At 41.8% G+C, this 12,080-nt stretch overlaps 1 protein-coding gene across 1 annotated transcript in view; it reads left to right on the forward strand.

Moving 5' to 3' along the window:
* Nucleotides 1–12,080, forward strand: part of myo16 (myosin XVI) — a 77,278-nt gene that overhangs the window by 16,928 nt on the left and 48,270 nt on the right. Inside the window, exons 5-8 of the mRNA XM_022740925.1 lie at nucleotides 4,684–4,792; nucleotides 7,416–7,540; nucleotides 7,684–7,809; nucleotides 11,099–11,174. Coding sequence (XP_022596646.1) covers nucleotides 4,684–4,792; nucleotides 7,416–7,540; nucleotides 7,684–7,809; nucleotides 11,099–11,174 — 436 coding nt within the window. The remainder of the gene's footprint in view (nucleotides 1–4,683; nucleotides 4,793–7,415; nucleotides 7,541–7,683; nucleotides 7,810–11,098; nucleotides 11,175–12,080) is intronic.

Raw genomic sequence — 12,080 nt, forward strand, 5'->3', positions numbered from 1 at the left:
TCCATTTTGACACCCATCTCCTCCACCACATACCCCGCCAATGCCCAGTCATCCTGCTCCGTTCTCAGACTGCTCCCTTATCAGAGCAGTAAATGAGAGATCCTCCCTCTAAATATATGGTAACAGGTTTACACTTTAATGAGAAATGGAACAGTAGTCTCGCTAGAGGAGCCTGAGTGGCAGCCTTATCTTTGATTGGCACAGGAAGGAATAGTACTGCTAATATGTACTAATCTATTATGTCCTACTCCACCGTGTCTTTCTCCATTCCCCCTCCCCTCCCCTCGTCCTCTGCTTTTCTGTCCTTGATTTCCTGTCTCCAGTTCCTACACACAGCAGCAGAGTGGTTTTTGCTGACAGAGATGTTAGCAAGCTTGTCATGTGGGGAAAGTGTGGGGGTTGATGAGAAGTCTGGGTGCATTGTTGCTCTGTGTCCGGATTGGCGGTGATGTTAATTCTCTTATCTCTTGCCTCCAAACAGCAGGAGAGGGAGTAAGCCATTTCTAAACTCTCTCATTCCCAAACCCATTCCTAAACCTATCCCTAGCTCTAGCTGTGGTTAATGTTCATCACTGAGACCTTGGCAGGATTAACTGGAGGTGGATTGTCACTCAGCAAATAAGAACACGACAGGGTGTGTAGTCTTACTGAATAATTCCACAAAAATATTACACTTGTGGTGTAATACTTAACGGTGAAAACACAGTGATTATTATCAAGCTAAACCTTTTTATATTTCTTTCCATGTCCAGGACGTAACTACACTTGGCTCATGTAAGCATCACGATGACTCAAAAGAGGTTTCTTGATCTCCATCTGTTTCATCTTAGCTGGCCTTCTATTCGAATCACAGCGCAAGATATTTATCAAATCATTTTTTTTTTCTAGTGGCTCAATTATGTCTTCCTAATTCCATTTCTTATGAAACCCAGAAAAAGATGTGGTAAGTGATTGGGATTAATTGCAGACTTGCCCTAATTCTGCACCATTATCTGTCTGAGTGCAAGTTTGTACTTTTTGACACAGTGTTGAATATATGAACTCTTGAAGAACATGAAAACAATTGCTGCCTTAAAATGCTGACCACCACTGCACTTCACCTAATCTAAAAAATACTTGTCTTTCCTTTTCTTCTCTGTCATATCATATTCCTCTGTGAGATAATAGCTTTTAGTCTCTAAAATTGTGCAGGGGAAGGTGCAGCTATGCAGCCATGTGATCAACAGGAGAGAGGCTCTGTTCCAAAGTGTTATTTCTCATCTTACAATGCAAAACCCGGCGGGGTTACAGTTACGGAATTGACCCACTTTCCGTGCTTGTAAATGATGAGTTTAAAACTTCTGAACTCTGAGTCCTTTGAAGTCAAACGATTAACTTCAAGCCCCTGGCTGCACTGAACTCGACTTCACACCAGTTGATTTTTTTTTTTTTTTAGGGGGGGGGGGTTATCTGCTGATATTGCAGCCCTCCCGTGTCCCCTCTCTAAACATAACAGTGGAACTCTGTGGTCCATCAAGAAACTGTTGCAGATGCTTTGTAGTGTATGATCTCGTTTTTTTTAATTCCCAAACCTGCAAAGTCTAACAATATATAAAACAAATTGTTATACAATAATATTTTCAGGAAATGCAAAATTTGTGAACAGACTCCTGATTAAGTACAGCAAAATGGTTGTTCATGGTTGTTGTAGATACCATGTGAGATAACATGTGAGTAAATATTTTATGCTGTGACGAATTGTACTCATTTAAAGATATGAATACGTTTCCCTCTATCAGTATCTGCAGAATGTTCAACGCGCAGCAATAACAGAAAGTACATAATGCAGACAAAAAAAGTTTTATGTTGATTTGAAAATAGTGTGAGCATGAAATACTTTGTCCAACAGACTGTTGTTTACAACGCCGCAACGTGGCACATCAAAGCCGAGCAGATGTTGTGTGTGCAGTCAGTTGAGAATAATAAGTTAATGTCTCAATTGTAAAACACGTTGCCTCTGGTACATTTCTTTGTTACGGTTAAGAAAACCGAAATAGCAGAATGTACATGGGTATGTATTTTACAGAGAATTCTTTTATTTTATCTTCATACACATGCATTTGTAGAGTTAAATGATCTGAGATAGATTAGATACATCAGTGTAGGTCTTCGGGAAAAAAAGTGGATGGAAACTCTTCGCATTGGTTAGGTTTCCACTGTGCCGAGACGGTGTCCAGCTCAGCAGTAACTGCCCCAGGGATTGCTTTCAGCGCATGTCTTGTAGTTGCTATTGATTCTCCGGCAGTCACTGCATGTAACAATTGCCATTATGAACCATGGGCAGCTTGATATTATCAGATTTCCATCTCTGAGGTGGATCCATCATATTGTGGCGTGGAGCGTGTCGGGGTCAGAAGTCAACTTGTTAACCCCTTGTAGCCAGCGTGGCTGCCAGCCAGCACCGACTCATTTATATCTGTCGGCACTTATCATGTGAGCTCAGACACATGATTTATGTGTCTGGATCAGTGGCCTACACATCATGCTTACTTCACCGTCTATCTGTTGGTCTTGGAGCTTTGTGTGGTATTAAAAGGAACTCTATAGAAATCATTTCTATAGTGACAGTTTTCTGTTATTGTCTGGTTGCATTTGACTTAACTCAGGAGGGAAAGCAAAACATTTCCATTTACTTAGTGCATTTTTCACATTGTTATGTTGAACAATTTCATTCTAGGATAATAAAACCTATCTCACACTATCAGTCTGTCACAGGATTGTAAATGTAAATTTGACATAGTTCACATTTTTACAAAACAATTCTTAAGCCACCACATGCATCTCAAGGTTTGCTCAGCTGTTTTTGTTTTTTTTGTTTTTTTTTACAGCTGTGAGTGAAAGTAGTCAGCGATGAGCGCAGCCTCCAGACAGATGGAGCAAGATATATCTGTCAGTCAGCTGATAACTTCATCCAGCCAGACTCCTATTGACTTTTACTGGACCTTGAAGTGAATTGTCTGGGTTAGCCCACCTCTTTACTACCCCCACTATGCAGTACACACACACGCACACACACACACACACGAAAAAAAAAAGAACACACACACACACAGAGGCGCCCTGAGAGGAGCCGTCAGGTTTATGAGAAAGTTGATTACTGTTTGGGGGTAAAGCACAAATCAAAAGTTTAAAGATGGAGTAAGGGAGGGCTGAGTGAGTGAGTGAGTGAGTGAGTGAGTGAGTGAGTGAGTGAGTGAGTGAGTGAGTGAGTGAGGTTATGGGGATGGGCAGACGGGGCATAACATTATGCTCTCTCTCTTTGACTCTCTCATCACCTCATGTCTTGCTCCTCAAGCTGTGCTTCACATTGCGATAAGGATTCTTGTTTTCTCATGAATATTCATACAGCAGAAGCTGATAGTTGTTAATGTTAATTAATTCCCTTTGTTAACCCCTAATAAACCCTCATAAGTGAGCGAAAGCAGCTCCCACTAGACAACACAGATGGGAGCACAATGAAACTGCAAACCTCACCAGAACAGATTCCCTGATAACTGGAATCGACAGCATTGTGCTGCCTTTATCGCACTGTAATTGCGATGGCGTCTCTTGGATGAAAAACGTTTCCTCTCAATATCTGCATCAGAATTGAAAAACAAATTCCAGTTGTCTCATTTTTAAATCAGTTTAACAGTTCAAGGATGCGTTGAGGTTTTGAGGCTCAGTGTCCTTGTGGTTTTGCTGGTTGGTTTCTAGAGCACAAAGGTTAACGGCTCTCATGTTGCTCTGTCAGCTGGCTCCCTCCTCGCATTTTCAGCCCCCTTCTGCCCATTTTTCGCTTTCGCTACCCTTTCCCTCTCTGTCGGTCTAAGGACTACGCCATAAATCTCTTTGCCGCACTGCAACTGGGTCGTTAGAATTCTATTAGCTGTAAATATTCAATAAGGATCCTCACTTAGAGTCCCCTGTCCCTGTTATCAGACCAGGTCCAGCTACGATCGTTACACTGGCTTGTCTTTTATGGTTTAGTCAAACAACAAGAAGCGATTTATGGCTGGATACTGACAATTGCCACTTGAAAGGATGTGGGTTACTTTTTAGTACCTAACCCCAAAGAGGGGACAATAAAAATGAGAAGGACAACAGGAAGGCCCACAGAAGTAACTGAAATACATTTTGCATGGCTTGTACACAATTGTGTTTAACTGGTAAAGCAGTGCAACATTTTTTACAAATAATGCAGTGCAGCTGAGTTCCCCCAAAGAGAAGCAATCAATCACACCCTACTGTGACCAACGACTGTGCCGTCGTCAGAGTAACAGTCATTAAAGGAGCCCGAGGGAAGGTCTCCCATGTTATCTCACGCTATAACAGAAGAGTGCTTCGGCAGGGTCCTTGTTGAGTAAACACACATTAATCTTGTCACACGCACACACGCGCTCACCTCGATGATCCCAGGTAACGGTAACCAACGCCCTCGCTCTTCACTGCCCCACCCCCCAGGCAGTTATTTAATGACTTCTTTAATTCAATGTGTTGTCTGTTAATGTCTCCATGGTTCTGCTCAGCTACAAGCCTCTGGGAAGCCAAGATAATTGGGCCCACTTTATCATCGATTCAAGTCTGATGAATGGACCTGGCTAAAATTCAGTGTGTTTGTGTCTTCTCTGCTTTTTTTTTTTTTTTCTGCCCTGCGTGTGGAAGGCCGGAGTGAACGTTATGCTGCAGGACGTCAACGGAAACATTCCTCTGGACTACGCCTCTGAGGGAACTGAGAGCAGCTATATCCTCCGAAAGCACCTGGAGGAAAATGGTAAAGCTCAGCACACTTTTTATTCACCAAGTTTTACACGTCAAAGTCTGTTTACAGGTCATGAGGAGCGCTATTGCTTATGTGAAATTGAAAAAATATATATATATATATAAATGCAGATGTTACTTGAGTCAGTGTCGGTTGGGTTTAAAGACTAAAAGTTTGAAAATGAAAAGAATCTGGGAGTGCAGAGTAAGAAAAAAATGAACTTAACAGACGTCTGTCACCCACTCCTCAACTTTGCTTGAGGCTAGTAGCTTGACGCTATATTAGTCACTGCGAACATAGCACGCAAATCTTTGAGTGAACCATCAGTGGTCTAGTTGCATTGTGGATAATGTAGGCACCAGGTTTTGACAAGGAAGACGAAAGAGTGGAATAAAAAAGACAATATTTCTGGCTCTGCTGCATTGATTTTGATCTTCCTCCACTGTGACTCTGACAATGTAGGAGTGCAGTGCTAAATTAGTGGAATACTCTTTCAACAGTGTGGTTCATTGAAATGTGGTGGCTCATTTCCATGTTATCACACTCCTTTCAGAAAGAGAAAAATTTGAAAAAGTAAATATTTCATTTCCTTCATTTAAGAAGTACTAAAAATGGTTAATATTTCATACCTGCAGTTAAAAGGAAGGTGTTGTGTGTGTGTGTATGTGTGAAGGCAAAGTACACCCACAGGCCTAATGATGGTGGATTGCAAACGGGGCACTTGTCTCCCACAGAGAAAGGAGAAGGTCAACACAGAAGCTGTGAATAACGGAGATAAAGGCACAGGCTAGTTGGCGGCGCACAGAGACGAAAGTGGTGGAGGCACATAGATAGAACGGCAGAGGGAGAGCAGGGAACATAGCCAGAGAAATATAGAGAGACACGCGGAGACAGGGTAACGGGAATCATGCTGACAAAGCTAGACAGAAACAGATATAGACAATGATGGAGGGTCTTCCCTCATCCATCTGTCATTGGCCACACATGAGCCTGCACAGGGACCACATGACAAATGCAAGCTTCTGACTGCAGACAGCCAACTCATCACAGCTCAGACCACCCTACACCTACATACACACACACACACACACACACACACACACACACACACACACACACACACACACACACACTCTCTCTCTCTCTCTCTCTGACTAACCCAGCCACAGAATTCTTTAAGACTCCTCTCTGCCACTGTCTGCCAGCCCCTGTGGTGATCTCTCTCCTCCTGCCTACCTTCAGCTCCCCTGATACCACCCCCCATTGTGCTGGTGTTTGCCACCATGAAACACACTCATACTCACACAGGCTCACTCAGCCTCTGTTGCTATAGCAACTTGGTTGCATGCTCTCTATCCCCACCAAGTTTGTGTGGTTGTGGGAAAGACAGACTGTCCATGTGTCTCTGCATCAGGGATAAAGGAGGAGAGAGAGTTTTTTTTTTGTGCTTTAATAGATATTCTGTTTTCATTGTCCTAGTTGAGTTGCTTGTGCGTCATGTAATACTAGATTCTTACAAGTATTGGCACTTTAGAGAACAAGTATTCTCCTCTGTTGTGGTAATGTCACTATGAGCGTGTGTCAGATACCTATAAACCTCGGGGCTGTCGTGTTTGCAAAGACAGACGTATTGATTAGCTGATACAACCAGTCTATTTGGAAAAGTCTCATTAGTTAGTGCCCTAGAGCTTATCCGAGTCAAATATAAATTGATTGATAATCAATCCATGCTATTAATGCAACTGAAGTCAGATCCACTGCATGGATGTGATTATGGAGCAGTGCATTGATCTTCATAGTTTGCGATGCCCTCGTAGACCCCTGTACGTCTGTGTCGGCCGAGGAGACAAACTACAGTGGCCCTGAATCATTCAAGTCAGGGACTGGGGCTGTGTATGAGTACAGCATGACCTTCTGATTGCTTAAGTATCGCTTTTGACCATGCACCTGACGTACCAGGCCTTGGTTTTAGCATGAAGGGATTTCATGTTTGACATCAGTTTGTGCTTGTTCTCACTGTCAGTGCCGTGCACACAGCCAGCATCCTCTTAAAGTCACATACTCAGTACTGGCACTGCACAGCCACTGTCATAGAACACTGTGCCAAATTCAAACCAAATCCTTTCAACTAATTTATTTCTGAGAAAAACTGGGGAAACTTTAAATGTAAAACATGTCAGGACCTTGTACTTGAATGTGATTATATATTGCAAAAGTCAATAAACTAACTAGATTGTTCTAAACAGCTAAATCTTATGTATGAGGTTTAAAGGGAGTGCTTGCCATTTTGGGAATGTTTTTGTATTTATGATGCAGTTCAATAAGAGGATTGATACCAGGAAGTCACTGCTGTCGGCCAGCACAGCAACAGCAACTTGTCATTTTTACACTTTGGTTTTTATACGGGTTAAATGAACAAGACATAATGTGTTAATTAGTGAGCTTTGTAAGTGTAGTGAATAGCAAACTAAACATCTCGTGGTTCCAGCTTTGTATTTAACATGCTGATATGTCAGTGATATTGATATTCTCATACAAGTCTTTGTAAGAAAGTGAATGAGAGTATTTCACAAAATATCAAACTAGCATGACAGCTGGATATATTTAGTGTGCCAATCGTGTTTGTGTTTTCCAGGTGTGGATGTGTCGTCTATGCACGCCATGAAGACACAGAGACCCAGCACCATGTTATCTGATGTTAGACAGCTTGTAGCCACAGGCGGAAACCTCAGCCAGCCCAATGATGATGGGGTCACTCTGGTGAGTAATGTCTCATGTGTGTCCGTGTGTGTGAGTTGACCTTTTTTGTTCTCCCCTTCTAACAGTAGTTTTGTTCTCCTCTCCAACTCAACTGTTTTTGCTTTCATAACTTTCTCTTTGTTTCTCTGTCTCTCTCTCTGAAGCTGCACATAGCATGTGCGAGTGGTTACAGAGAGGTGGTGTCTGTGTTGCTAGAGAGTGGAGCGGACCCACATCCTGCTGACGACAACTTTTGGACCCCTCTCCACCTGGCTGCTAAATACGGACAGGTAATTCACAGCTGCACAACAAAATGTCCGAGTGTTTTTGACATTAATGAAGTCATCCCCTACCTTCCACCCATCTAGCTGTATTGATCCCATGCGACTGCAGTCATTAATGAAATAATGAGTAAATTATTGATGGATTGTTCCTCTGAGCAACTTGCCTCCAGTTACCCTGCCCACCCTCTGATAAACTGCTCTTTTTGGGCGTATTGATCACAAACAGTCAAACTGCCGGCACGGAGCAGCACTGCATATGCATTTATTAACAGCATTTTAGATGAGATGTTTAATGGTCTGTCTTAAAGGGAAGGAGATTGATTTTCAGATGGGGCGGAGGTGAGCTGTTGAAACGATGGGATCTCATGGTTTGGGAGTGGTCCAACTATGAGGGAAGGGAAGTGATCACATTCAGATCTTGCTGACCCAACTGGATATTTAATTACATTTCTGGGCTGTGTGCTTGGCTGCTGAGAAAGGGAATTTATTCATTTGGTATTTAGAATCACTGTCTACTTCTTTGAGTCGTCTATCATCAAGTCTTCCCCCACTGGAGTGTCTTTTAAAAATTCTTTCTTCTTTTCAGTAACCACACAACCTTTCTATGTGTCATTCATACAGATCTGTTGCCTTCACTTTCTTTCTTACCTCCTACACGATTCCTTCATCCAGTTGTTAGTTGATCAGATGATAGTTAATCAGTAGAAGTAAATGTACAAATCATCCAGACAGCACTCTAATAACTTCCTCGTGTGCCCTTGCTTTTCAGATTTTGTGCATTTGCAGTTACTCTGTGTATGTGTGTGTGTGGATAATATGTAAGTGCATCTGACTTAAGAGTGGCAGTCTAGAGGATTGGAGAATCGATTAGGTTTCCCTCACTGTGCTAAATCACCCCAGCCATCAGCTCTTTACTGGTGCCAGTGCTTTGCTTCCTGCATACCAACTACTCCCTGAGCCTTCTTAACACTTGCTTCCTGCCACCTTTCCCTTGTAGACAGTGACATGTCCAGTAACACTGGACATTATGGGTTCGAGATGTGTGCATGTATTCAGCCAAGTAAATCACTGCTCCCACTAATTAAAATGCTTTGCTGATATGAGGCAGAAGCAAAAAACCGTTGCCTGAAAACACTGACTGTCAACTGTAACACTAGCTGGTATGTTAAACCCAAAGACCCCTTCTGCAGTGTGGAGTACATACCGGGCAGACCCTTTAAGAAGATGTATGAACCTATTACTGCAGCTAATTAAGCTTCCCTCTCTCTTGGCCTTGAGATAAGTTGGGCCCTGGCTTTTGGCTTCCCTTGTTTGAGTTGGAGGTTTTCAAGTTGTGTTCTCTCGAGGAAAGAATTTTTAAATAGTCTTGTGTTGGATTTTAAAAAATAATGACAGGGTGTTAAAATACAACACTGCTGGGATTGGATCAATTCTGTCTGTTTTATAGTGAAGGTACACATGAAAGTTGTGGTAATAGAGCAACCACAACACTGATATACCAGTGAACTTCTCTAAAGCACTTTAATGTTAATCTCAAGATTAATTTTCACATCTGACAAATGCTGTTAAAAGGACAGTTGGCCAAACCAAAAATATCTGAATCTACATCAGTTTAGGTTACTTTGGTGAGGTGAGGTTACTTTGACCCTGCTGATCCCCATGTACTGATGACCTTTTCCTGGTCCTCCTGTAAACTTTGACCCATTGAAGAGTTCAGATCTTGTGGTGCCACTGACGTGTTGTCAGTATTTATAGGGTGTGAGTGCAGCTGACAGGGTTTGTGGGCAGTAGAGATGCTGTAGACCCATAAGTGAACAGCTGTTGGCATGGGTCACAGTCAGTCTGCTGAATGTGCAAAGTCACTCTCCTCCCTATTGCAGATGATGTCTTATTACTCTGTTTTAGTACGAAGAAGCTCTGGTACTTCCAGAGCAGTTTGAACTGTGACTTACAGAAAAGTGTGTTGGTATTAGTGTAGCAGCAGAGAATATCATGACTTGTAGTTCCTGGATCCTACAATTCCCATAATGGTATGCTGGAATAACTTGATTCAGTCTTCAGCGCCTCCAGAGCATAAGGAGGACATAATGACTGTTTTCATAGTAGTACCCCTTTACTGGTTTTTTAATGTAGGTTTGATTTTACTGAAGTGTATGGGAAGCCTTTTTGATGCAATAAACTGAGAATCCTGGTTACTCATGGGTAAAGCATAATTATATAGTTATTTGCTGCTTAATATACTGTATACACCAGTAACTACAAAGATGTAAATCACCAGACAGTCAGATGCAAGTATTTCCATGTTAGTAACTGCCAATATAAAAGCTCTTTAAACAGAACGATGTTGCACTGAAACTAAATATAACAGTCTGAAAACTGAACAGTAGGACGGGATGTTTTGCGTTTATTATATTCCTGGAATATTTTCCTAGAACTAGCTCTGGTTGTGTAGGTTCTTGTGTATAATTAAATTATCTGCCACAGTCATTTCATTAACATTTTTAAATGATGCCTTTATGTTTATTGATCTGCTGAGGCAGCTTCTGAGTCATGCCATCTTTCCTACATTGCCAAGAAATACTGAAGAAGATGCTTGTTTATTATCCATAAATTGAGTCACACTTCAGATACATCAACATATACTGATCACAAATCAGTATTCACAGATCACACAAGTGCAATATACTTCTTGGATTCGATACAGCTGTTCATCCACAGAGGCAAAGAAGGGTGGTGAATGAGACAAGTGCAAAAAGCGGGCCAGAAATTGAAGGAGCAATGAGGGGGAAAGGAGAACAAGTCAGAATGTAGCCTGTGTGAGCAGAGTTTAAAGGGAAAACAGAGACAGAACAATAGAAGACAGAGGTGACAGCCATCACATGTCACACTGTGTAGAAATGAGGGTGGATGACTACAGGGTTCTTCCACTGTCACATGTGACAGAAGATAGGCTCATTATTAAAGGATCTCCTCAGTCTGGGGCAACACTTGTATAGACCTGTCATGTGTGACATACTCTGTATATATCATCTGCTTAGTGTTTCAATTCGAGGCCTGTGCCACAGTATGTCCTCTATATCTGCACTGTAGCAATAAATGTGGGTATAACCATCTTAAATCCTGTGACCTTTTACAAGAGCATCTTCAAAAAATTTAATTAATCTGTTATGTAATGCTTTTTAGTTTATGTTTCGCTGGTTTGAGAGAAGATGCAATTAGTGGTGCCCTAGAAATGTTTGAATCTTTTCTAGGATCTAATGAAAATGGATGTGGATGTTTCTCCCGTCTCTTACAGACAAGCATCGTTAGCCAGCTCCTGAGACGCGGGGCAAACCCAACTCTGTTGAACTGCAACCAAGACAAGGCCTCAGGTAACACACTTATGCATTCACACAAATATGCACGTGTGCACGTACACACAATAATATTGCAGTCAGAATGAGAGGTTTAGCAAGCAGGAAGTAATGAAGCAAAGAGGCAGAGAAATGGATTTTGGCTTATTCAGCTGAGGTTTTTCAAATGCATTAATAATCACTATGATGATATAAAGCACAGGCTTACACACAAACACACACACACAACACACACACACACACACACATTGTGTTCCCCTCTTGAGGCTCCCTCATAATCAGTCTCTGGTGAACCTATCTGTGCACATCTGAGTGTATCTGCAAGAGGGAAGTCAGTCATTTTAAAACAGTAACACCTCACTCTTGCCTGGACACACATGTACGCTCTGATTAAAGTTGGATATTAGCAGTAATCATCAGCAGCTGGTGTGATTAATTTGCTAGCGGGCATGAAGGTTGCATATCAGCCAAGAGTGTGTGTTGTATTTATTTTTTTGATAATGGAAACATACAAGATCAGGTCTAAAGCAGGTTTAAATTAAGACCTGGTGGTGGTGGTGGTAGATGTGTGTTTATGGAAGTCCGTTTAAGAGGTTCCTGTTTTGACTGGTGCACACCAGATATCAGGAAGAATCTCAATTGATAGATAGCAAATTGATACATCTACCATCTGAAAAATGATTCCCCGCTCTTACAGTGGTCTTGTATTTATTGATCCCTTTTAAATCCCATCCTCCTAAATTTAATTTGTTTTTAAGGTACCTAGTAAACTCTCTGTCCACTAGTGGTGCTATGGAGCAGTGTTTTTCTTTCACTTGAAAAATGGCTGGCCTAAACTGGAGACTCAGAGCCGATTTGGAAAATTCTGATTTGGGTACAGCCCTAATCTCAGGGACTGGACCTTTTAAATCTTTGGCATCTCAT

The sequence above is a fragment of the Seriola dumerili genome, unplaced genomic scaffold (assembly GCF_002260705.1).
Source record: "Seriola dumerili isolate Sdu_G_001 unplaced genomic scaffold, Sdu_1.0 BDQW01000052.1, whole genome shotgun sequence".
NCBI lineage: Eukaryota > Metazoa > Chordata > Actinopteri > Carangiformes > Carangidae > Seriola > Seriola dumerili.